At 41.2% G+C, this 27,082-nt stretch overlaps 1 protein-coding gene and 1 long non-coding RNA gene across 5 annotated transcripts in view; one reads left to right on the top strand and one right to left on the bottom strand.

The window, feature by feature from the left end:
- ryr2a (ryanodine receptor 2a (cardiac)) overlaps positions 1 to 27,082 on the top strand; it is a 356,843-nt gene that overhangs the window by 154,973 nt on the left and 174,788 nt on the right. For all 3 annotated transcript variants that reach the window (XM_057825571.1, XM_057825570.1, XM_057825572.1), the window contains 14 exons: positions 2,027 to 2,159; positions 3,898 to 4,001; positions 4,243 to 4,378; positions 6,380 to 6,566; positions 6,653 to 6,761; positions 6,832 to 6,952; positions 9,630 to 9,799; positions 10,412 to 10,632; positions 11,255 to 11,345; positions 14,388 to 14,528; positions 17,220 to 17,383; positions 19,749 to 19,827; positions 21,490 to 21,579; positions 21,807 to 21,944. In XM_057825571.1, coding sequence (XP_057681554.1) covers positions 2,027 to 2,159; positions 3,898 to 4,001; positions 4,243 to 4,378; positions 6,380 to 6,566; positions 6,653 to 6,761; positions 6,832 to 6,952; positions 9,630 to 9,799; positions 10,412 to 10,632; positions 11,255 to 11,345; positions 14,388 to 14,528; positions 17,220 to 17,383; positions 19,749 to 19,827; positions 21,490 to 21,579; positions 21,807 to 21,944 — 1,884 coding nt within the window. The remainder of the gene's footprint in view (positions 1 to 2,026; positions 2,160 to 3,897; positions 4,002 to 4,242; positions 4,379 to 6,379; positions 6,567 to 6,652; positions 6,762 to 6,831; positions 6,953 to 9,629; positions 9,800 to 10,411; positions 10,633 to 11,254; positions 11,346 to 14,387; positions 14,529 to 17,219; positions 17,384 to 19,748; positions 19,828 to 21,489; positions 21,580 to 21,806; positions 21,945 to 27,082) is intronic.
- Positions 1,093 to 22,429, bottom strand: LOC130909301 (uncharacterized). Of its 2 annotated transcripts, none has more exons than XR_009061728.1 (3): positions 22,267 to 22,429; positions 1,386 to 1,485; positions 1,093 to 1,246 (listed from the first exon to the last, which is right to left on the bottom strand). It is a non-coding gene; the product is annotated as an uncharacterized LOC130909301 (long non-coding RNA). The 2 variants fall into 2 exon arrangements; XR_009061729.1 differs by lacking the exon at positions 22,267 to 22,429 and adding an exon at positions 6,352 to 6,508.

The raw sequence follows: 27,082 nt of genomic DNA, 5'->3' as shown, positions 1-27,082 counted from the left end.
AACAAAAGACCTTTTTTTCTTATTAGAGTATGTGAAGTGTGGTCAATTGGAAAAAAAAAACCCAAAGCAAAAAGCAGCTCTTATTAAAGTGCAAACAGAACAGCAGAAAACATCAAACTTACCGTTACTGCGAATGTGAAGGGGCGTGTTACTACAATTTGGTTGAATGAAGCACAAGTCGTCTGACTTTGTCACAGCTGCCTGGGAGAGAGCAGAGCGGGAGTGGGGAGTGATGATGATTGACTAGGTGGCTCAGAGCGTTAGCATAGCATTCGGGTTCTCGTTAGTATTTAGCATGGTGAGCGTCATCTTAAACTCTCGGGCAATTTTTTTCTACATACAGTTCGTGGCGTCCAGGTGGGTCGTAATTGAAAATAATTTACTGTTTTCCTGCTGAGTGTGCATTATCATCACCAAGTTGGCGTTGTCCTTGTCGACGTAGTACTATATAATAATATATAGATTTTTTGTTTATTTCCACAAATGGTCTCTTGACCTAAACTTTTCTTGAATGACGTACCCATGAACGTTGTGTGATGACTTTTAATCAAACTAGATACTAACTAAACTAAAATTAGACTAGAGAAAAAAATACAAGAGGCAGGAGTTTCAGAGCCTCACCTGCATATTGAAAAATATATCTCTATACTCTATACAATACACACGAGTCACGGTTCGGGTGTAACCCAGATAGCAAAATATAACTGGAGCAGAAATGGGCCAGATGTACTGCAAATTTCGGCCCAACTTGGTGAAACATATCCACCCCAGTGTCTTTCTGAACATTGGCCCAAACTCAGTAAGAAGTCACTTGCCGGATCAGCAACCAGTTTTGGGCCAGAACTGGTCCAAAGTAGCAGACACGACATTAATGTATGGCACACATGTTACGCAATCTGGGCCAGATTTGTATCAAAACCGTTTTTAGTATTAAATTTGGAGTCCATTTTATTCAATGTATCATACTGTAATTTATCTATATTGCAAATTAAAATTTGTCTATTCAAAGCAATAATGACACTTCTTTTTCATGCCATTTATTAATGCTAACATATTAATGCAACATACAACATAACAATATAACATGTTTTTTTTACAAAATATTTTAATTGGAACAAGCAGCTCCACATTAAAGATGACCCATTTTTAGACTGGTAATAACATATTTGTTAAGGTTCTGGAGTAACAGGGGACCTAATTCATTGACGATGAGAGGGAGTGTTAGATAGAGTCCGAAGAATCCGGCCTGCAGTTTGGTGATTGAACAGGTGAAAGGGCAGGCAGGCGTTTTGCCAGGCAAGCAGCACAGGATCAACAGTGGAAATACACAAAAATGAGCTCAGTATCAGGATTACAAGATTCTTTGTTGGCTGAAAGTCACATACCTGTAGGTGAATTGTTGATCTGGTGATGATGTGAGGCCAAGGACCGGTTTAAGTAAGCTAATGACGATGATCAACAGCACCTGGTCCCATTCTCACCCATCTGTGCGATCAAGGCAACAAATAAGAAAAAAACTGTCATATTACTGATGCGGGCTGCTATTGGCGCACTGACGTTAAGCGGATGTGATTGCCATGCGGATCTAGCGAGCTGAGGACGAATCTGGCACGCATTCGCCTGCTTTTGGGGTAGCCAAACGGAGGCACGCTGGAGCCAATATCACAAAAGACAATCTAACTCTCGACTCTTTGTAACACAGTATTATTGATTCAACAACCCAACCTGTGTGTAATAGTGAACTCTCTCTTGCTCTAATTACTGGCATGCGTGCGCAGCCTCACATTACACACAAACAAGGACCCAAACGGGACTGCTCATAGCTGCCTGCAAAGATCGATTATCAAATTTGCTGGCAACTAATTTATTAACGAATTTAATTGATGAGTTGTTGCAGCCTTAAAACATTGTAATTAAAATCTACGATATGAGCTCCATTCACATTGGCATTTCATATATAGGAGATAAATTGCTTTGTATTTCCTTGTCTCATTACCAGTACCTTTTATTTGGGTTTGTTTTGCAGGAAATAACCTTTCCAAAAATGGTGGCCAACTGTTGTCGTTTTCTTTGTTACTTCTGTCGAATCAGCCGTCAAAACCAGAAAGCAATGTTTGACCATCTCAGTTACCTGCTGGAGAACAGCAGTGTTGGCCTTGGTAAGTAACTGTTATTCTACAGTGGTATGAAAAAGTATCTGAACCTTTATGAATTTCACACATTTCAACATAAAATCACCATCAAATGTGATCTGATCTTTGTCAAAATCACACAGATAAAAATACAGTGTCTGTTTTAACTAAAACCACCCAAACATTTTTAGGTTTCCATATTTTAATGAGGATAGCAGACTTAGGCAGCAATTGAAATCAAGTTTTACCAAACATTTAAGTCAGGTGTGTGCCCAGTCACTGATGAGTGATTTAAAGCTGCCCTGCCCGCTACGAAAAACAGACCTGGTAAGAAAAGTCTTGATGAGAAATGTTATCTGATGTGTATCATGGCTCGGTCAAAAGAGCTGTCTGAAGACCTGCCATCAGGGATTGTTGATTTTTATAAAGCTGGGAAAGGATACAAAACCATTCCTAAAAGTCTGGATGTTCATCAATCGACAGTCAGAAAAGTTGTCTACAAATGGAGAGAATTTGGCACTGTTGCTTCTCTACCAAGGAGTGTCAGTCCACCAAAGATGACGCCATGAGTTCAGCGTAAAATACTCAGAGAGGTAAAAAAGAACCCTAGAGCAGGGGTGGGCAAACCGGTCCTCGATGGCCGCAGTGGGTCCTGGTCTTTGTTCCAACTGACCCAGCACAGATAGTTTAACCCAGGGGTTCCCAACCTATTCCACTAAGGCACACTGTGGGTGCAGGATTTCATTCTTACCAAACAAGATGACAACACTTTTTCCCCAATCTGGTGTTTTACAAGTGCAATCAGTTGATTGCAGTCAGGTGTGGCTTGTTTTAGCAGAAGCCTCATTGGTTCAACTGTCTCTGCTGGATCGGCTGGAACAAAAACCAGGACCCACAGTGTGCCTTGAGGACTGGGTTGAAAACCCCTGGTTTAACCAATGCGGTTTCAGCAGAAATGAGAAGCACCTGACTGCAATCGACTGATTGCACTTGTAAAACAGCAGATTGGTGAAAAGGTGTCCTCTTAATGGGTTGCAACAAAAACCCGCACCCACTGCGGCCCTTTGTGGAATTAATTGCCCACCCCTGCCCTAGAGTGTCTGCTAAAGACTTACAGAAATCACTGGCACTGTCCAATATCTCTGTGCTCATATCAACTTTATGTAAAACTATGGCCAAAAATGGTGTTCATGGGAGGACTCCACGGAGGAAGCCACTGCTGTCCCAAAAAAACATTGTTGCTCGTTTAATGTTCGCAAAAAGGCACTTGGACAGTCCACAGAAGTTTTGGCAAAATATTTTGTGGACTGATGAAACCAAAGTTGAGTTGGGAGTTACACACAATGTCATGTGTGGAGGAAAAATGGAACAGCTCACCAACATCAACACCTCATCCCCACCGTGAAGTATTGTGGAAGGAGCATCATGATTTGGGGCTGTTTTGCTTCCTCAGGGCCTGGAGAACTTGAAATCACTAATGTAAAAATAAATTCAAAAGTTTATCAGGATGTTTTGTACGCCGCATATAATGGTACTGGTTTGATATCAGTATCGGATTTTTGGAGTTGGACAATATCAGGAGATTACACTTTAGATAAGACAGGTTAAAAAACTCACTATCAGACAACTTTACTTTCCACCTTTCGAGTTTTTATTTGGTATTTTCTCAGTAAGTTTTTAACTAAGTAATTGTTACCAGATATCCAAAATAAATATAGAAAATAGGTGTGTTATTGACGTTTGTGCTCTCCTGTGTTCTCCTCAGCATCTCCATCAATGCGAGGATCCACACCCCTTGATGTGGCTGCAGCATCAGTCATGGATAACAATGAGTTGGCCCTTGCTTTGAGAGAGCCGGACTTAGAGAAGGTAAAGTTGTCTCAAATGCATCATTTGGAATGTGCTTACAGTCCACATATACATGGAACATTAAATTAATTGGCTTAATTGTGTGTTTATTTTAAATATAAAGTTAAGACAAATTGAAAAAATATTTTGAATGATTAGTTTGGGTTTTTGAACTCAGTTTTCTCGTATTCGGTTTTGGCCAAGGATTTTTAAATTTCGGTGAATCTCCAATATTAATACATTATATCGATTGTCTTCCCAGGTGGTTCAGTATCTAGCTGGCTGTGGGCTACAGAGCTGCACGATGCTGGTGTGTAAAGGATATCCTGACATTGGCTGGAACCCTGTTGAAGGAGAGCGCTACCTTGACTTCTTGCGTTTTGCTGTATTTTGCAATGGTACATATTTCAATATGAAATAGTGTGTTATTCTTGTTCTTGAAATATCTAATCAAATATCGTCCCTGTCAAAATAGTGCTTTGCTGAGTTCCAGAGGTAGGTAGTAACGTGTTACATTTCCTCCGTTACATTTATATTCAGAAAAATTTTAAAGTATTTCGAAGAGTACTTTTACCCATACAGTGGTATGAAAAAGTACATGAACCTTTTGGAATTTCTCACATTTCTGCATAAAATTGCCATGAAATGTGATCTGAGCTTTGTCAAAATCACACAGATGAAAATACCGTGTCTGTGTTAACTAAAACCACCCAAAATTTTATAGGTTTTCATATTTTAATGAGATTAGCATGCAAGCAATGACAGAAGGGGGAAAAATAAGTTAGTGAACCCTTTGCCTCAGGAGACTTAAAGAGCAATTGAAAACAATTTCACCAACTATTTTAAGTCAGGTGTGTGCCCAATCACTGATGAGTGGTTTAAAGCTGCCCTGCCCACTATACAACACACACCTGGTAAGAAATGTCTTGATGAGAAGTATTGTCAGATGTGCATCATGGCTCGGTCAAAAGAGCTGTCTGAAGACCTGCGATCAAGGATTGTTGTTTTGTATGAAGCTGGGAAAGGATACAAAACCATCTCCAAAAGTCTGGATGTTCATTAATCGACAGTCAAAGAAGTTGTCTACAAATGGAGAGAGTTTGGCAGTTTTGCTTCCCTCCCAAGGAGTGGCCGTCCACCAAGAGTTTAGCGCAGAATACTCAGAGAGGTACAAAAGAACCCTAGAGTGTCTGCTAAAGACTTACAGAAATCACTAGCTCAGTCCAATATTTCTGTGCACACTTCAACCATATGTAAAACTATGGCTAAGAATGGTGTTCATCGGAGGACTCCACGGAGGAAGCCACTGCTGTCTAAAAAAACATTGTTGCTTGTTTAATGTTCGAAAAAAGTCACTTGGACACTCCACAGAAGTCTTGGCAAAATATTTTCTCAACTGATGAAACCAAAGTTAAATCGTTTGGGAGTAACACACAACATCATGTGTGGAGGAAAAATGGAACAGCTCACCAACATCAACACCTCATCCCCACCGTGAAGCATGGTGGAGGCAGCATCATGATTTCGGGCTGTTTTGCTTCCTCATGGCCTGGACAACTTGCAATTGTTAACAGAAGAATGAATTAAAAAGTTTATCAGGATGTTTTGCAGGAAAACCTGAGGCTGTCTCTCAGACAGCTGAAGTTAAAACACAATTATCCAAAACACAGAAGTAAATCAACTTCAGAATGGTTTGAGAAGAACAAATACTCGTTCTGGAGTGGCCAAGTCAAGTCCAGACTTGTACCCCGTTAAAATGCTGTGGCATGACCTAAAGACAGCGATTCATGCCATCCATCCCTGGAATCTGACTGAACTCCAGCAGTTTTGTAGAGAAGAATGGGCCAAGATTAGTCCTGATCGATGTGCCAGACTAATCTGCAGCAACAGGAAGCGTCTGGTTGAAGTTGTTGCTACCAAAGGGGTGGGCCACAAAATATTAAATGTGATGGTTCACTAACTTATTTTTTCCCCCTTCTGTCATTTTTTGCATACGATCCACATTAAAATATAAAAACCTGTAAATGTTTGGGTGGTTTTAGTTAAAGCAGACATTTTTCTTTCATCTGTGTGATTTTGACAAAGATCAGATCACGTCTGATGGTGATTGTATGCAGAAATTGGAGAAATTCTGAGGTTCGGGTACTTTTTTATACCACTGTATGTCCACCTTTTCAAAAATTGCGTCGTCAGACAGACACTTTTTGGTACTCAGTCCACACAATAGGCACACCAAATTATTAGGCGTACCGTCCATTTTGGAGATTTTTGTTTTACTTTTAGCTGTGCCTTATAGTCGTGAAAATACGGTATTATTATTTTAAAGTGACGTTTTTTGTACTTAGGTTAAATTCTTGACTACTCTACCCACCACTGAGTTCTCTCTCTTCCTTAAACAGGTGAAAGTGTGGAAGAGAATGCCAACGTCGTGGTGAGACTTCTCATCCGCCGACCTGAATGTTTTGGTCCTGCACTTCGCGGAGAAGGTGGTGATGGCTTGCTGGCCACAATGGAAGAAGCAATAAAAATTTCCCTCGATCCCTTAAGAGATGGTCCTTCTTCTTCACCAGAAAACAGAAATACACTGTGAGACAATGCACAAAATTCAAAACAATACACAGATACAATTTTGTATTTCCTTCACTATATTCTATATATTTCTGTCTACTAAGGAATGACGGCCTAGAAGAAGAAGACGACACCATTCACTTAGGGAATGCCATCATGACCTTCTATGCAGCTCTTATTGACCTTTTGGGTCGTTGTGGTCCAGAGATGCATGTGAGTGATTTAGTGTTAAAGCACACACCACATAATTTATTATAACCTGATCTATAACTTTTTGCATCAGTTGATACATACTGGTAAAGGTGAAGCAATCCGAATCAGAGCCATTCTACGGTCTCTGATTCCCATTGAAGATCTTGTTGGTGTCATCTGCATTCCATTTTCTATGCCAAGCCTAGCTAAAGGTAGGAACACCGACTCCTCCCTAGGAGCATCAATTACATCATCCTTTTCTTTTACTTGTGTGTATATACACTGCTGGCCAAAAGTATTGGCACCCCCGCAATTTTGTCAGATAATGCTCAGTCTCTCCCAGAAAATGATTGCAATTACAAACACTTTGGTAGTAATATCTTCATTTATTTTGCTTGCAATGAAAAAACACAAAAGAGAATGGAAAAAAAAAAAAATTCAATCATTATCATATTACACAAAACTCCAAAAATGGGCCGGACAAAAGTATTGGCACCCTCTGCCTAATACTTGGTAGCACAACCTATTAGAGCTGGTAATCTTTGGGCACCTAACGATTCGATTACGATTACGATTCAGAGGCTCCGATTCGATTATAAAACGATTATTGATGCACCCCCCTCCTTTTTTTTTCTCCATTTTTTATTTTTTATTTTTTTTTTATGTTTTGTACATTAGTTCCAAAATTGTTCCAAAATACTCTCAGGCTAAACCACACTACTATTTCAGTATCAAGTTAACATATAGCAGTAAACAAATATACAAAAATAACATTAAATAAAAAACTCCAGTCCCCATTCTGTATCAGCAGCTTTAAACTACATTCAATTAATTTAATGTTGTGAATCAACCGTTAAATTTGTTAAAATTGCTCCCGTTATTCCATAATTTCCCTTTTGTCTACTTTCGACATGTGAAAGTTTTAAAACTATTTTAAAGATAGATTCAAGTCAATATTTTACCGATTTAGGAGTATTTTAGATAAAAAGTTAATTAGGTTTGCTTGGAAGGTTCGCTACAACAGCCTTGCAGGGAAGTGTACTGCTTTAAGATGGTGGCCGTTTATAACGCCTGCATCTAGCTTTTTGTAGATGTGCTGCTAACACTACCAAATCTATATTGCATCTAGTCCTATATAAATGATATCCACCGTAACATTATATGGATGTAAATGGTACTTTGTTGCAGCTTTTCGGCAGCAGTCAGGTATGTTGTTGTGTTTTTTTATCTCGTTGCATGAGTTGAGCTAGAGCCGTGAGTTGAGCATTGGCATTACCCGAGGGGCCGGGTAATGGAAAGCATGATGTTTAGCTACTCTCGCTCTGTTCCGTCCCGAAGACCGCGCGGCGCGCGGAGTGTTGTGTACTTCCGCTTTACTTCGCATATTTTAATAATCGGAATTTGGATGTTTGTGAATCGTTCTCGAATCTTCCACGGCCGAATCGCGAATAATCGAAGAATCGGAAATTTTGCACACCTCTACAACCTATAGACAAAATAACTGCGTACAACCGCTTCCGGTATCTATCAATGAGTTTCTTACAATGCTCTGCTGGAATTTTAGACTAATCTTCTTTGGCCAACTGCTCCAGGTCTCTGAGATTTGAAGGGTGCCATTTTCAGATCTTTTCACAGATGTTCGATGGGATCCAGGTCATGACTCTGCTGACACCTTTAGAAGTCTCCATTGCTTTCTCTCAAACCATTTTCTAGTGCTTTTTGAAGTGTTTTAGGTCTTGCTGGAAGACCCATGACCTCTGAGGGAAACCCAGCTTTCTCACACTGGGCCGTACATTATGCTGCAAAAATGGTTGATAGTCTGCAGACTTCATAATATCATGCACACTATCAAGCAGTTCAGTGCCAGAGGGAGCAAAGCAATCCCAAAACATCAGGGAACCTCCGCCATGTTTGACTGTGGGGACTGTGCTCTATTCGTTGAAGGCCTTGTTTTTTTCCCTGTAAACTCTATGTTGATGCCCTTTCCTAAAAAGCTCTACTTTTGTCTCATCTGACCAGAGAACATTCTTCCAAAAAGTTTTTGCCTTTCTCGGGTAAGTTTTGGCAAACTCCAGCCTGGCTTTTTTATGTCTCTGGGTCAGAAGTGAGGTCTTCCAGGGTATCCTACCATAGAGTCCCTTTTCATTCAGATGCTGACGGATAGTACGGGTGGACGCTGTTGTACCCTCGGACTGCAGGACAGCTTGAACTTGTTTGGATGTTAGTCGAGGTTCTTTAGCCACCATCTGCAAAATCTTTCGTTGAAATCTCTCGTCATTTTTTCCCCCCGTCCACATCTTGGGAGGTTAGCCACAGTGACGTGGGCTTTACACCTATTGATGACACTGCGCATGGTAGACACAGGTCATTCAGGTCTTTGGAGATGGACTTGTAGCCTTGAGATTGCCCATGCTTCCGCACAATTTTACTTCTCAAGGCCTCAGACAGTTCTTTGGTCTTTCATTTCTCTATGCTCAATGTGGTACACACAAGGACACAAGACAGAGGTTGAGTCAACTTTAATCCATTTTAACTGGCTGCAAGTGTGATTTATATATTGCCACCACCTGTTATGTGCCACAGGGAAGTAACAGATGCTGTTAATTACACAAATTAGAGAGAATCACATGATTTTCAAAGGGTGCCAATACTTTTGTCCGGCCCATTTTTGGAGTTTTGTGCAAAATGATGATGATTTAATTTTTTCCCCCCATTCCCTTCTGTGTTTTTTCATTGCAAGCAAAATCAATGAAGATATTATTACCAAAGCATTTGTAATTGCAATCATTTTCTGGGAGAAATTGAGCATTATCTGACAGAATTGCAGGGGTGCCAATACCTTTGGCCAGCAGTGTATACTGTATGCTATTAGTCTATTTCTATGCCCAGATGGGGTGGTCTTGGAGCCAGACATGTCAGCTGGCTTTTGTCCGGATCATAAAGCGGCCATGGTGCTGTTTTTGGACCGGGTATATGGTATACAAGACCAGAATTTTCTCCTACACCTGCTAGAAGTTGGCTTCCTACCAGACCTCAGAGCTGCCGCTTCATTGGACACTGTTAGTTTGGTTGTTTTGTGTGTTTATTGCATGTGGTTTTTCATTCGTCCTCGAGCTACAAACAAGTTCTTTTCCTATGCTGCCGAATTAACCCGAATTTCTACAAATTGGATTTCACCGTTAAAGGCGAAATTTACGTTTAAAAAAAAAAAAAAGATACATTAATATAAAAAAATAAGATGCTGTACTTACCATTATTGCTGAGAGGTAGCTAGTGAGATAGGGATTTCAATGGTTTATATGTAACCAAATCCAAATAAAACGACTACTGTGAACAACCTTCTCCCTCCGGCACACTCCCTGACTCTTACATATTCAAAGGCTTGTAGATGTGCATCATGACTACAATCGTACCAGACTGAACAAATTTCATAAGGAAAATAGTTTGCACCAGGCTCAAAATTTCATAAATTTACTGCCGTACACCTTCACAGGTGGCTGTAATTAAAATGAACAAGAACATTAAGTGCCTGAAAATATACGTCTACCGTCAAATTCTCGAAATGATTTGTGCAGTTTCACTGCATAATTTTCAATAATGTCATTCGTATGCATCTTTTTGGTGTTGAAAATTTTCTTCCCTTTTTCTTCCATGTTTTTTTTTTGTGTTAGGTAGCTCTTAGTGCCACAGATATGGCTCTTGCCCTCAACAGGTATCTGTGCACAGCAGTATTGCCACTTCTGACGAAATATGCACCACTGTTTGCTGGGACGGAGCCATTTGCGTCACTGATAGACTCCCTTCTTCACACGGTTTACCGTTTGTCGAAAGGCTGTTGCCTTACCAAAGCCCAGAGAGATTCCATTGAAGAATGTCTTCTAGCAGTTTGTGGGTAAGAGGACTTATTAAAACGGCATCTGCTTAAAGTTGGCATATTGACTTGCATTTATCCTCATTGGGTTTGATTAACTCTGGCAGACTTAAAGCAACACTTGGTAACTTTTCAACCTCTATAGAATATTTTCATAACATTTGTGATAATATGTTGACTGAAAACTAGTTGAATAACACGTCTTTTATACTTTGAGTGGGTTTGTATCGCTTTCACCGACACTCATTAACTTTGAGGAGGGTGGCAGAACACTTGCCACACAAAAAACTACAAATGTGCTGACTGCTTTACAGAATACATCCCTTCCCCTTTTCCCCATTCATTATGGTCATTGTTTGCATAGTATCCTCATTGAAATATGAAAACCTATAAATGGTTGAGTGGTTTTGGGTGGTTTTGACAAAGATCAAATCACATTTAATGGTGATTTTATGCAGAAATGTGAGAAATTCCAAAATGTTCAGATACTTTTTCATACCACTGAATATATTTTTAATTTTAATACATACATTGATATTGATAATACAGTATACTAAGCAAATGTAAATGTTTAAGAAAACTGTCACTGTTGTTTTTTTTCTGTTTTGTATTTAAGCTAAAGTTTCTCATTTATTCTTTGCAGTAAGTTGAGGCCTTCAATGATGCAGCATCTGTTGAGGAGGCTTGTGTTTGACATTCCCTTGCTTAATGAACATACCAAGATGCCTTTGAAGGTAAGCAACATGCAATTTTTCTAATAATTTTTTTTTTTTTTAAAGAGACACTAAAGAGTTCCTAGCTCCATTATACTAAAGAGTATAATGTTACCAGGTTTGCATGACAATTTGCGTTGAAAGGGACCAGAAGGTCATTTTTCAAGCTAATTTAGTTGGTCCTTCTTTAGTTTTTGTTGTTTTTGCTGAACAGTATATGCTATATACTACCTGGCTGTCTGTTGACAATAATACTTATTAGTCATATTTTAGTCATTTCAAAATGTGCTTGTTTTTTTCTAGTATTTACTGAGGAAAACTCAGACTAACTTTGTCTAGTTTAAGCCGAAGTTTACTCAAACTGTATTTGTCTGTAAGAAGTTTTACTCCAAAAATAAAGGTTTCCAACTATTTCGAATGAACATTGACAGACGAGCACATATTGTAGCGTCTACAAGGACAATGCACACTTCCTAATAACCAGTGTTGTTAATAACGGCGTTACAATATAACTGCGTTACTAACGGCGTTATTTTTTTTCAGTAGTGGGTAATGTAATTAATTACTTTTCTCATCTTGGCAACGCCGTTACCGTTACTGAGGACGGAAAGGCATGCGTTACTATGCGTTACTATATTGGTCGAAAAGTCTGAGGGAGACGGACTCACCGAGACGACAGAGCAGAGCAGGAGTGAGGGAGGAGGCAAGAAAGTTGTGACGAGGAGCAAACGCGATGCTAGGTAGCTCCAATAATACGTGTTGTAGCCGATAACCTACAAACTACGCCCGCATGTTATGGTAGATATGGTAGACATGGTAGATATCACATGTACTGTATATAGATATAACTAGATGCAAAATGACAGACATGGCACTAAATGCGTTAGTAGACAGCCGCCATCTTAAAGCAGTAGACTTTTTAGGACGGCTCTGTTGTAGAGAACCTTCCTAGCGAACCTAAGTAACTTTTTATCTAAAATACTTCTAAATCGGCAAAATCTTGACTTGAATCTATCTTTAAATGATGAAACAGTTTTAAAACTTTCATATGTCGAAAGTAGGGAGAAGGGAACTAATGCAATAATGGGAGCAATTTTAACAACTTTTAACAGTTGATTCAGGGTAAAGGGTAAATTAGGGTAAAGAATTGGGCTCGGCCCAATTGTACCAAAAACCTTCACAAAAAACTTCACATAGTGTGGCCAATGTTTTTTTTGTTTGTTTGTTTGTTTTCTTTTTTTTTTTTCCTTTTCTTTTTTTTTTTTGAGGAAAAAAAAAAAAGTAATTATCACCAATTACTTTGCCAAGTAACTAATTACTCTTACATTCAGGTAATTGAGTTACTAACGCAATTACTTTTTGGGAGAAGTAATTTGTAACTATAATTAATTACTTTTTTTCAGTAAGTTTAACAACACTGCTAATAACACGCACTCAGCTGAAAAACGGTACATTATTTTCAATTAATTCAATTAAAAAGTCTGAGAAGAGGAGGCTCGCCGTTACCATTAGCCTACTGCTACTGCGAAAGTGAAGGCTATAATCACGCTACAAGTTACCTTTAGTGTATGATGGTAAGGGTTGCAGCTATTGGGTAATCAATTAATCTCTCAATTAGTTCGAATAATTGAGTAATTGGATCACGAACATTTAATGTGTTGCAGAATAACTTTTGGGATATATAAAACAAATAAACAGGCTTGTGTTTATGCTTGCAATGATATTTACTTTGGCTTGCTAAGATGACACTTTCAAAAGAGCATTACATGTGAATACAAAATAAAATTCATGTTTCTTGTAGAATTGCAATTTCATTTCACATGAGCAATAAATGTATTCAAAAATAAATTAGAATACCTGATCTTAGCCTCAAACGTTATCAAAAAATAAATGAAGATCCAAGTGCAACAAAAGAACAATTGGCTAACTTGCATAGCAAAAATCCACTAGCATAAATGCTATAAAATGCGTTTTTTTTTGTTTTTGTTTTTTTACAACGCTCTTTACAAATCATTCAAACACATATTCCCGTAAACAGTGTTGTTAGTCTTACTTTAAAAAAGTAATTAATTATAGTTACAAATTACTTCTCCCAAAAAGTAATTGCGATAGTAACTCAGTTACCTGAATGTAAGAGTAATTAGTTACTTGGCAAAGTAACTGGTGATCATTTTCGTGTTTTGTCTTTTTTTCCTCAAAAAAAAAAAAAAACAACAACAACATAGGTCACATTATGTAAGGTTTAAAAGGTTTTTGGGACGACTGCCCTAGGCCCAATTCTTTACCCTAATTTACCCTTTACCCTGAATCAACCGTTAAAAGTAGTTAAAATTGCTCCCATTATTGCATTAGTTCCCTTCTGTCTACTTTTGACATGTGGAAGTTTTAAACCTGTTTCATCATTTTAAGATACATTGAAGTCAAGATTTTGCCGATTTAGGAGTATTTTAGATAAAAAGTTACTTAGGTTCCCTAGGAAGGTTCTCTACAACAGAGCCTTCCTATGAAGTTTACTGCACTGAGATGGCGGCTGTTTACTAACGCATCTAGTTCCTATACTGTCCATGTTGCTAACGCCGCCGTGTCTATCATTTCGCATCTAGTTCTATATATACTGTATGTGATATCTACCATGTCTACCACATCCCATAAATATACTTCTAAACTGAATAACAATTGCATAAACAAACATCATATTAGCTCAAACAAAAACATACCTAATGTTAGTCTTAACAGGAAGCAGCTGGATTCAGCCATGATAGACGAGTTATGGCATATTCACTGCTGCCACTAGAGTGCGGTGTATCCACCCTAAAAAATAAAACTAATGCAACACTTTCAAAACAAACCATTTCAACATCACTCTAATTAAACAAATCATCGAAGCAGCATAATTTGATTCCAAGCTTTTTTCTAATTGAATTAATCGAGTTAGTCGAGTAATCATTGCAGCACTTACATGGCAGTACTTAGGCTGCTTTGTAAAGAGCTTACGCTTTTAATTGATTGTTTTTTTTTGTTTTTTTGTCTGTTTGTTTTTTGTTTTTTTTTTACTTTCAACAGCTTTTGACCAATCATTTTGAGCGCTGTTGGAAGTACTACTGTCTGGCTGGAGGCTGGGGCACTTTTGGTGCCTCGTCTGATGAAGAGCTACACCTTTCCAGGAAACTATTTTGGGGAATATTTGATGCCCTCTCTCAGAAGGTAAGCATGGATGCAGTGTTACTTATTTCTACAATAAAACTATACGAAGTGGCCAAAACTAGTATATGTTGCACTAGAATTGCTCCAAGATATATAGTACTTAAAACACAGCAGCCGTATCTAAGAGGGGGGCGGAGCTTTTGCAAAAGGTCAATTCCTTTCTTCGTTCAGCATTCAACCGGGTCTACCAGACTAGCAAAACTATATATGACAACCACTATTATTGGGTGATTTATTGTTGTCCCGTTTATTTTGCTTTTGGTTGGATTCCAGTCTCTTATCTGTTTTTATGTTACACGTTTGATTTGGGCATATTTAAAGCTTGTGGCATTTTGGTCTGAATCCTTGTCGTCTCTGGTGTCCTTTATTTGGCGTTGTTTACTATGGTCAGTCTCTGAATGAGCCGAGAGCGTAAACAAAACCAGGAGGCGTGACTGATAGCCAACATGCTAACCTTAATTTAGCTGCGTTTTCAAGTCTTATTCTCGCCTTTCGAAGCGAAAATCACACATAACTACCCCGAATCATATCACACGGCGGCGGGTTGTCGCTTGTCTTCACCAACTGGCAACCTCCCGGTGGTGAGCAAGTTACAGCTCGTTGTTCCCCTGCTGCGGGCAGGAGAGCTTGTTTGCCGGGGAAGCAGCTGGAGAATGACAGCCGGACAAACCAGCCGACGTCGGAGCGGGGCGCTGCTCGTGGCCAAGCCGAGGAAATTGCATTCTAGGGGGGCACATTTTCAAACATTCGCAAAGTCTTCTGTGTCTCCTACGCTTTAACATTTTGTATTCACAACATTTGTTTTTCAATATTGATTAGCTTTAGCTGCAAATACACATGCTCCATCTTAGTTGCCATTTATATGGACAAAACTTCCTGGCTGACGTCGTGCGAACTCCTGGCTTACACTGAAAAAAATCATCACTGCCCTGACCACGGAGACGCATAAAGTCTTTTGCCTAATCCAGGACTAGATTCGATTCGATTCGATTCGATTCAACCCGATCCGACCCGACCGCCGGATGATATCCCGGCAGCCAATCAGATCCAACTCCCCGCCACTTGGGCCCCTTTAAAATACTGAACAACTCCTTCAAACGTGTTCCCATGCTTAGTGCATGCTTCTAGAATTAGATCCTGGGATCAGTTTTTCCTCTGTTATCTGTCATTTTGCTACCTGTTGCCTTGATATTTTTCCACTATTCTTGACTTGAAATAAATTGTCAACGCTTTAGAAAGTTGTTGCTTGTGCTTTTGTTCAGATTATCAAAGTTGGTGTTCTTGGAGTCAGGTGGTTAGAACAAAACAAACGTGCAGCGTTTGGCTAAGAGGGCTCAAACCAACAGACTTCATTACAAGCATTAGGGGTGTGCCATCTTAGGCACCCCACGATTCGGTTCGAGTACGATTCAGGGTGCGACGATTCTATAATCACGGTATAGACGGCGATCACGGTTATCCCAATTATTACGATTATCACGATTGTCACGATTGCATGCATATTACGTTACTGATTAATAAAGTAGCCAAACAAATTTATGTCCATTATTTATTTTAAATATCCTTATGATTCAACAGGAACGATGGAAACATGCCCATACAACAAAAAGCTGCCCTTAAGCTGCTTTTTTATCTATTTATTTTTTACAAGAAAGTGCAAAAACATTAACCATTTTAAAGGGAGTATCTTTTTCTCCCAACAATACAATAACATTTACACTGGTGGAATGAAATCCACATTTTCTGGACACAAACAAAGTGTCTGTAGAAATAAGACTTCTTTTACCAATATACTTTGTTTTCACAGTGTCACCTCCCTTGTGTAACTCTTGGAGTGACAGGTGGAAATCACAACTGCTCTTGATCACTTTTAACCTGTGGCGTTTCTTGCCGAGCACATAAAAAAACCAACACCGCCACACACACACTCATTACAGCGTGCGCACTTTCTTCTCTCCCTGCCCGCCCATGCGCACACACGTCTGTCAGCTCCCAAGCAGCACTTGCAACAACAGATTTCTGTACTAATTTGCATGTTTTTAGTTTTACCGCAGTACTTAATCATGGTTTTACACGTTCTGCAGATGAAATACACGTTAGCTAATTAGCTTAGCGCTCGGCACTAACTATTAACATCTCAAAAACAACAACAATAAAGGCTAAACAGTACAAGAGGGTTCGTGTACTCACCTCTTGTAGACGCACACAGGTCTTAGCAACACACTCAGGACATTTTTCAATTAAAATGCCTTAAAACTATTGCTGGACATCTGAAAGACAAGGAGCAACGAACTGTATCTCTTAATCTCTCGTGCTAAAAAATAACTTGCGCACAAAAGCGTGACTGCCGGGTCCCTGCCTGTCTCATACACAAATTCATTTCCAGTCTTTTGAAAAGGAGTAAATCTCTCTCCCAGTAACTGGGAGCATCCATCATACCGTTGTGTGTGCGTCCGTTAACGGTGTCCGGACGGCAGACGTGTCTTGAATTTCGTTCCGCTACGAGCGGCTGTCATAAACTTATGAGTGAAAATATTCGTTTTTGAACCTTTATGAATCGTAATCGAATCGTCACGTGTCGGATCAAGATGCATGTAATAATGGATTTTTTTAAACTCCTCTAACAAGCATGCAAGTGAATATAAGTCATCTAATTTAATTTTAAAATGTTTGTGTCTCTCTGTTCATTAGCCGTATGACCTGGAGCTGTTTAAAGTTGCATTGTCATGCCTAAATGCAGTGGGCGGAGCTCTTCCTCCAGACTATATGGAGTCCAACTATATGGCCATGATGGACAAACAGTCATCGATGGACTCTGAAGGGAACTTCACTCCACAGCCTGCAGACACTGCCAAGTATATATATATGTATATATTTAAAATATTTTTTTTAAAAAGAGGTGTGATAATATATCAAAATAGTGATATACCGCATTAATTTGTATCCTAAAAGGTTTCTGATAAGCTCGCGCCAAGAATCGATGTATCGTTTTAAAAAGATGTCACTGTTTAAAAAAAAAAGGAACCAACAGGTTGCTACCTAAATTTTTCGCTATGTTAACTCACTGGCTGCCATTGACGATGCTCGACGTCCAATTCATTTTGACCTGAGAATGACGATGGGTCACTTTCTGTTGATTTTGTGGGCATTTACGGATCACTTCCTTTTCATTTTAGGGCATTTTCGGTTTGCTTGCTGTTTATTTTGAGTTACTTCCTATTCCTTTCGGGACATCCTTCATTCCGTCCTGAAGTGACCCAGAAATTAACCCAAAATTAACTAATTGTTAATTGCTAGTGACGGCCATGGACATCTAATCAGTCCCTGCAACTGTCCCACTTCGACATGATTGGACCTCTACGAGTGATGATTTCCTGACCCTTGTATCAATAATTTTTGTATTGGCATTTAATACGATATAGTGGTATGAAAAAGTATCTGAACTTTTAGGAATTTCTCACATTTCTGCATAAAATCCCCCATTAAATGTGATTTTATCTTTGTCAAAATCACACAGATGAAAATACAGTGTCTGCTTTAACTAAAACAACCCAAACATTGATAGGTTTTCATATTTTAATGAGGATAGCATGCAAACAATGACAGAAGGGGGAAAAATAAGCAAGTGAACCCTCTACCTAAAGAGATTTAAAGATTAATTGAAACCAATTTTTACCAAAAATTTTAAGTCAGGTGTGTGCCCAATCACTGATGAGTAGTTTGAAGCTGCCCTGCCCACTATAAAACACGCACCTGGTAAGACATGTCTTGATGAGAAGCATTGTCTTATGTGCATCATTGCTCAGTCAAAAGAGCTGTCTGAAGACCTGCGACCAAGGATTGTTGATTTGTATAGAGCTGGGAAAGGATACAAAACCATCTCTTAAAGTCTGGATGTTCATCAATGGACAGTCAGAGAAGTTGTCTACAAATGGAGAGAGTTTGGCACTGTTGCTTCTCTCCCAGGGAGTGGCCATCCACCAAAGATGACGCCAAGAGTTCAGCGCAGAATACTCAGAGAGATAAAAAAAGAACCCTAGAGTGTCTTCTAAAGACTTACAGAAATCATGGGCACAGTCCAATATATCTGTGCACATATCAACTATATGTAAAACTATGGCCAAGAACGGTGTTCATGGGAGGAGTCTATGGAGGAAGCAACAGCTGTCTAAAAAAAAAACCAAAAAAAAAACATTGTAGTCCATTTAATGTTTAAGGCACTTTGAGACTTCACAGAAGTTTTCGCAAAATATTTTGTGGACTGATGAAACTAAAACACACACCTCATCCCCACTGTGAAGCATGGTGGAGGGAACATCATGATTTGGGGCTGTTTTGCTTCCTCGGGGCCTGGACAACTTGCAATCATTAATGGAAGAATTAATTCATAAGTTTATCAGAATGTTTTGCAGGAAAACCTGAGGCCGTCTGTCAGACAGTTGAAGCTAAAAAGAGGATGGATGCTGCAACAAGACAATGATCCAAAACAGAAAGAAATAAACTTATGGATGGTTTCAGAAGAACAAAATGCACGTTCTGGAGTGACCAAGTCAAAGTCCAGACTTCAACCCCATTGAAATGCTCTGGCATGACCTAAAGACAGTGATTAATGCCAGAAGGAATCTGACTGAACTACAGCAGTTTTGTAGAGAAGAATGGGTCCTGATCAATGTGCTAGACGGATCTGCAGCTACAGTAAGCGTCTAGTTGAAGTTTTAGCTGCCAAAGGGGGGAGGGGTGACAAAATATTTAAATGTGATGGTTTGCTTACTTATTTTTCCCCGTTCTGTCATTGTTTGCATAGCAACCTCATTAAGATATGAAAACCAATAAATGTTTGGGTGGTTTAAGTAAAAGCAGACACTGCTTTTTCATCTGTGTGATTTTGACAAAGATGAAATCACATTTGATGGTGATTTTATGCAGAAATGTGAAAAATTCCAAAAGGTTCAGAGACTTTTTCATACCACTTTAATCATTATCGTGAGCCTTGTATCGCAAATCTTGAGGCACCCAGAGATTCCCACCCTAGTTTCTAATGAGGCAGCTGATTAGTTAGCATGTCTGCCTCCCAGTTCTGAAATCAAGGGTTCAATAGCGGGCTCCAGCCTTCATGTAATGTTTTCACACGCTTAGTAAAGGTAAATAAATATATGTAGAACGTATCCCACAACACTCTAAACCTTATTTCTAAATATTGCTGTTGTTTTTCATCTATAGTGTCGCTGTACCAGAAAAACTGGAAAATTTTATCGCCAGATATGCAGGGCATAACCATGAGAAATGGTGCTTTGAAAAGGTAAAGAAATACTGAATATATGTATGCATTTTCAAAGGCGTAGGTTTAGTCTCAACATTGGTAGGGACGATATATCAGCATAACCTGCATGTACACTTTTTGCTGGGGACGGGACATTAATAAGACCAAACAGATTGGGTGAACGGCAGTCAGGGCTACAATTCTCATGAATACGAACCTAATTGATTGATAGGCTAGAATAGATGATCAATGCATAATAAATCTTGACTTGTACTAACAGGTCGAGTCAAACCTTTCTTTTCAAAAACTACTGAAGCAACATTTTGAAAACTTCCACAATAAATGTTTGGATTTTATTAGCAAAAATGTGTGCATAGGCTGCAAATACAAATATTTTTAAAATTAAGAATGTAAAAAATAAATACATTTTAATTAATAAATAAAATGCACTAATAGGTATTGTGTTTCAAAAGTCTAAAGTCACAACATGCTTCTCGCCTTCTTTCCTTAAGCAGCTTTTTGCTTACGTTTTTCTGGTTCATTTTTCACAGTTTAATTAACGGTGACAGTAGAAAACACATACAGGAGGACACTTCTCTCTAAGCAGCTTCCTACTCGAATTTTGCAGATTAGCAAGTTCACACAGTTTACTGTTATGCTAACTCTGATGCCGGTCGAACTTTCAGTATGATGCCGGTCGAACTTTCAGTATGAAGAAGAAAAAAGTCATTTTTGTCTTTTCAAGTTATTTTATTCCCTTAATGAACATGAGATGACGACACAATTCAGGAACAAAAAAGCAATGGTCTTCTATGATAAATACATTTGTTAAGGAACGAATAATTAAAAGTTGGCCGGCCAGGACAAACGTCGGTGAGAGTCCCACACAGGTGCCCCCAAATCGATTTGCCCCAAATCTTCGAGATCTTACAAATTTTATTTGTTGATATGCCATGTGGCAGCCTTGTGCCCCTACATGAGAAACAGTTGGAAAACACTAGGTAGCTGCCTTATTTACCTCAACGAAGAGGCTGAGAGCTGTGAATCTTATCCGGTATAAAAAGACATATTTACAAAAACAAATGTAGCAAGTACAATGAACAAACATATGAGAACAAATATATCTACAAGTAGCAAAAGTAGTGGTGTGTTCCCCACTTCCACGACATTGATGTCTTTTTACATTACTTACAGTGGCTGCTGCTGCTACTGACGGGAAAAAAAATCTTATAATATCCTTCCTCTTCGAAGGGGGCAGAGGAGACGGCATGATGTCGACATGTTTTTGTGTCGTTGCTGCGTGTGTGTGTGGTGGTGGTGGTGGTGGTGGGGGTCAAGTAAGTCATCAACCAATCAAATGTGCATTTGAGGGGAAAAGTGGACCTGCATATTTAGCAAGTGAAAAGGGGAAAATATAAGTGAACATAATGGAAATAATTCACTTAATCATGGTAGGGTCAATTCTATCCTTACAACAGAGAGACAATCTAGACAATCTAAATTACATATATAACTGAACTCATTATATAATGCAAAAAAGGTTGCTTAAAAGTTGGTAGGGTAGCATCCTGAGATGTTGATAGTGTTTTGTCCCTAATGTCCCCATGCAAGCCTACGCCGTTGATGTATATACACACATGGAAAGATTAAGATTAATCTTGTCATTTTTAATATATCACTCTTTTTAAATGTGTTTTTCAGTTTTCTAATGGCTGGTCCTATGGGGAAAATGCATGTGAAATATCAAGGAGCCACAATTTATTAAAGCCTTTTAAAGAACTCAATGAGAAGGTAATATGCACCTACCACAGCAGTTACAGTATTTATTATGATCTACAACTTTAGTATGTAAGGTATGTAAAGAATATTGTGGTTTACCAGTTAATGATACAATCCTCTCAAAGTCAATTTTCTGAAAAGTAACGTCACGAAGCAAATTACAATTACTACAATTGCAATTACTACATATGGCTTTGTTTGTGGAAAAACTGGTATCATAAGTGTTTTATTTGCTTTAGGATAAAGAGTTATATTGTTGGCCAATAAGAGAGTCTCTGAAGACCATGCTTTCTTGGGGATGGAGCATTAACAGGCTACGAGAGAGTGACCCAGCCACCCGTCATAACACATCAAGAAGCTTATCGCAGGCCAACCAGGTACAGGACTTGATCAGCTAGTTGGCCCAGTGTCTGAGAACGGGCAGGGAGGGGTCCAGACTATAAGTATATGGCGGAAAACACTCAGGTGACCTGAAGTTCCGCTCTGAGACCCCCGATTTGGCCAAATTTCAAATTGTCCTATATGCATGTGTGATACATAATTGGAAAGCTTAAAATCTCAATTTTCTGGGGGAAGAAAAATTCTGAACAAGAGGGCATTTAGAAAAAAACAATTTTAAATAGCAAAACCCTAACTGGAGGTCAGAACACGCGAGAGCTTAATTAAAGACGCCATGAAGAGATAGTATCGTGTACTTACCTTGTTTCGATCCAAAAACTCCATGTAGCATGTATCATCGAGTGTCAAGACACAGAAGTGAATGGCCACAGCCAGATTTCTTTGGGATTTTATAGGTGAAACATGGTAATATAACCAGAGGCGTAGCAAGGGTGCCTGGGGGCCCAAGGCAACAAGCAACATGGGGCTCTTCGAGCGTGTGCAAGTAAGGGGGACAGTTGGACTTGGAGCAATAGCATATTTAATAAAAGTCTAATAGCGCCTCGCTCTCATATAGCGCTTTCTAGGACACTCAAAGCCCCCCCCCCCCCCCCCCCCATTGCATTATTCATTCACTCCACACTCAGTGGATGTAAGCTTCTATTGTAACCACAGCTGCCCTGTGGGAGACTGACACCATCTGAAAAAAATTCCCAGATGAAAATGTGTGTGTATGTTAATTCTAACCACTGATTTTATGTTCTAGGTAACATCTTTATGTATGAAGAAATGAAGACACGCTAGCATGCTGCAATGCTGTTAGCAAACGCTAACAAGCTAGTTACAACAAGTCAAGGGAGTTAATTGGTTTAGGAAATAAAAATACTACTACTAATACTAGTCTGCAGTGCTTCTACTACATTAGGACATAAAACTACAGTAACATAGTATACTCACTGCTGTCTTGCTTCCTTTTCTCCTCTTCTGCTTTTTTTTTTCTTTCTTTTTTCGCTTCCAGAAGGATAACTTCTCTTCATATTGCCAATTAAAAAAAGGCCAGATCGCCGCCCACTCACTCAGAGTCACGTGACACACATACGTACTCGCGCAATATAATGAACACAAACGTGTGGGGGGGTGCGAGTGCGCGCTGCGTGCACGTGAGGTCATCTTGGCCATAAAAGTGGCGAAAACTAAGCACTTTCCACTGACTCATATGGATGTACTTACATCCGTTCATTCACGCACACACGTCCTCTGCTCGAAATGCGCACCTTATGCCTATTCTCGCTCCCAGAATACACAGCGCTTGTGACGTAGGAAAATAAAAGGACTGGTTGCTATGGGAACGTACGCATATCCAACCTTGCTAAAAGGAGTATTAAATTTGCTAATACAATCATTTCGGATTATTTTAGATGCATATATGTTATATTTTACTTATAGAGTATTCGACGAGAAATACGATAGACCCAATAATAGACCTTTTTGGAAAAAATCACCATTTCTTTAAGTAGTCACATGAATGATGAGGTGGCCGGTGAAAATCAACGTAAAACAACTCGGCTGTCAGACCAAGACGACGAGGTGGACTCAGTTGCAGAGTTTCGGGCAAAAACTTTTATTTTGAAAACACAGGTTCTTCCGCTGACATGCGGGGATGAGAAAAATACAAACAGAAAGCGCTCCAACGGAGGAATGAGTCAGGATGACTAGAAACAAAAAAGCACTCCAAAAGGGAGGAAAGTTAACAACCTAAAATGCTCCCAAAAAGAGGACAAAGTCAGGATTACTCTGATCAAAATTTACTAACACAAAGCACTCCAAATGGAGAATAAATATACAGGGTTACTATGAAAGCTATGACAAAAGGCTGCTGTGACTTACTTGAATAGAAAGACACTTCTGCACTGGACAAGGGAAACTAAGGCAATATATACACAGGAGGTAAATGGGGAACAGGTGGAAACAATAGGTGATTAGGTGACCAGAGGAAGGGCAAGTACGCAGACACGAGGAAGTCGAAGCCTTCAAAATAAAACAGGAAATGACATGACATGACAGAACCCCCCCCTCTAGGACCGGCTCCCAGACGGTCCAGGCTGGTCGGGGTGGTCCCTATGGAAGTCCCTGATCAAGGAGGGGTCCAGAATGAACCGAGAGGGGATCCACTGTCTCTCCTCAGGACCGTAGCCCTCCCAGTCCACAAGATATTGGCGGCCTCGACCTCGGGATCGCACCGCCAGCAGTTTCTTGACCTGGTATGCCGGGCCGCCGTCAATGTCCAGAGGAGGTGGAGGGGGTGGCGTAGACACCATGGAGCTCTCAACCACTGGCTTGACCTGGCTGACGTGGAAGGTGGGGTGGACCTTCAGGGAACGTGGGAGTCGCAGGCGCACGGCCGCCGGACCAATGAGCTTTGAGATGGGAAACGGGCCCACGAAGCGCGGGGCAAGTTTCCGGCTGGTAGCTCTGAGGGGTAGATTCTGGGCACTTAGCCATACTCGTTGTCCCGACTGGTAGACGGGTGCTGGGCGTCTGTGGCGGTCTGCAGCCTTTTTCACCCGATCCCCTTGGCGGACGAGCACTTGGCGAGCCGCCTCCCATATGCGTCGACAACGGCGTACCAAGGCATGGGCGGACGGGACATAAACCTCCCGCTCCTGTGCAGCAAACAAAGGTGGTTCATAACCATGGACGCACTTGAAGGGAGACATACCTGTGGCGGAGGTGGGAAGCGTGTTGTGGGCATATTCGACCCAGACCAGGTGATTGCTCCATGTGGACGGGTTCTGGGATACCAAACACCGGAGGCCGGTTTCCAACTGTTGATTGAGGCGCTCGGTCTGGCCGTTGGACTCCGGATGGTATCCTGACGTGAGGCTGGCTTTGGCCCCGATGAGACGACAAAACTCTCTCCAAAAGTGTGAAACAAACTGTGGCCCCCGGTCAGAGACGATGTCCCGGGGGAAGCCGTGAATGCGGAATATCTGTCTCATCATGATCCCTGCTGTGTCCTTGGCAGAGGGCAAGGCTGGCAGGGCTATGAAGTGGGCCATCTTGGAAAAGCGGTCGACTACTGTCAGGATCGTGGTGTTTCCCTGGGAGACAGGGAGCCCCGTGACGAAGTCCAAAGAAATCTCTGCCCATGGTCTGGAGGGAATCGGGAGAGGTTGAAGGAGGCCCATGCGTGGTCTGGTGGACGTCTTATTTCGGGCGCAGACCGAGCAAGCCTGAATGTACTCCCGGACCTCCGGCTCCATGCCTGGCCACCAGAACCTCCGGGAGATGGCGTGCATGGTGCGCCTGACTCCCGGGTGACAGGAAAGCAGCGTGGAGTGAGCCCATCCGATCACCCAGGGGCGTAGGTTAGCCGGGACGTATAGTCGGTTCTCAGGGCACCCCCGAGGTGTCGGGACCCCCCCTAACGCCTGCTTAACCTCCGTTTCTATTTGCCAAGTTACCGCCCCTACCACACAATTCAGTGGCAGGATGGGTTCAGGTTCCTTGGCTACAGGCTCGTGGTCATAGAGGCGAGAGAGGGCGTCTGCTTTGATGTTCTGGGACCCCGGCCTGTAAGAGATAGAAAAGGAGAATCTGTTAAAAAAGAGCGCCCATCTGGCCTGGCGCGAATTGAGTCGCTTAGCTGTCTCAAGATTACGATGATCTGTCCAGACGATGAAAGGTTGCTCCGCCCCCTCGAGCCAATGCCGCCACTCCTCCAGAGCTGTCTTGATAGCGAGCAGTTCCCGGTCTCCCACGTTATAATTCCGCTCCGATGGCGATAGGCGGCGAGAAAGGAAGGCGCAGGGGTGCATCTTCCCGTCCAGTTCCGAGCGTTGGGACAGCACAGCCCCAATGCCCTCACTGGAAGCGTCGACCTCCACCACGAACTGACGACGGGGATCTGGCATAGTCAGGATAGGGGCCGTGGTGAAGCGAGTCTTCAAGACCTGGAACGCTGCCTCCGCTGCTGGAGTCCACATGAATTGCACTTTGTTGGAGGTAAGAGCATGGAGAGGGGCTGCTGTCGTACTAAAACCACGGATAAACCGCCTGTAAAAGTTCGCGAACCCAAGGAATTGCTGAACCTTCTTACGACTGTTTGGTGTGGGCCAATTGGCCACTGTGGTCACTTTGGCTGGATCCATCTGGACCCCCCCAGATGTTATGATAAAGCCCAGGAAGGAGATGGAGTCAACATGAAATTCGCTCTTCTCGGCTTTAACATAAAGGTCATTGGTGAGAAGGCGTTTCAAAACTGATTCCACGTGCTGCTTGTGGGTGACAAGATCCGGGGAGTAAATAAGGATGTCGTCCAAATAGACAAAGACGAAATGGTCAAGAAATTCACGGAGGACGTCATTGATTAACGCCTGGAAGAATGCAGGTGCGTTGGTGAGGCCAAAGGGCATAACTAGATATTCATAGTGGCCATCTGGGGTGTTAAAGGCCGTCTTCCACTCGTCTCCCTCCCTAATGCGGACTAAGTGGTAGGCGTTGCGTAGGTCTAATTTTGTGAAGACCTTGGCCTGCTGCAATTGGTCGAATACTGAAGACATGAGGGGGAGTGGATAGCGATTCTTGATAGTGATTTCGTTGAGCTGGCGGTAGTCTATGGTGGGACGGAGTGACCCATCCTTCTTTCCTACAAAAAAGAAGCCCGCCCCAGCAGCAGACGAGGAAAGACGGATGAGCCCTGCTTTCAAGGAGGCTTGGATGTATTCACGCATGGCGGCTTTTTCGGGACCAGAGATGGGATACAGGCGCCCCCTGGGGATAGTGGAGCCAGGCATAAGGTCAATAGCACAGTCATAGGGACGGTGGGGTGGCAGAGACTGGGCTCGGGTCTTACTGAAAACCTGGCGTAGGTGGTGATAACACTCGGGAATGGTGCTCAAGTCGATCTTTTGCTCTGGAGTGACAGAAAGAGAAAACTTATTAATCACAGTCTCACCAACCCCAGGATCGTCAACCTCAGGGTTTTCTACAGCCAGACAACGTCCCCTGCAGTCCACACCCCACCCCAGTATGGACCCGGAGTTCCACTCAATGTGGGGTTGGTGTTTGCGAAGCCATGAGAGTCCCAAAACTATTGACTGAGCTTGAGCAGGAAACAAATGGAATGACATGGTCT

This window comes from Corythoichthys intestinalis, chromosome 21 (assembly GCF_030265065.1).
Source record: "Corythoichthys intestinalis isolate RoL2023-P3 chromosome 21, ASM3026506v1, whole genome shotgun sequence".
In the NCBI taxonomy this organism is placed as follows: Eukaryota; Metazoa; Chordata; class Actinopteri; order Syngnathiformes; family Syngnathidae; genus Corythoichthys; species Corythoichthys intestinalis.
This window is presented reverse-complemented; position numbering and strand designations above follow the sequence as displayed.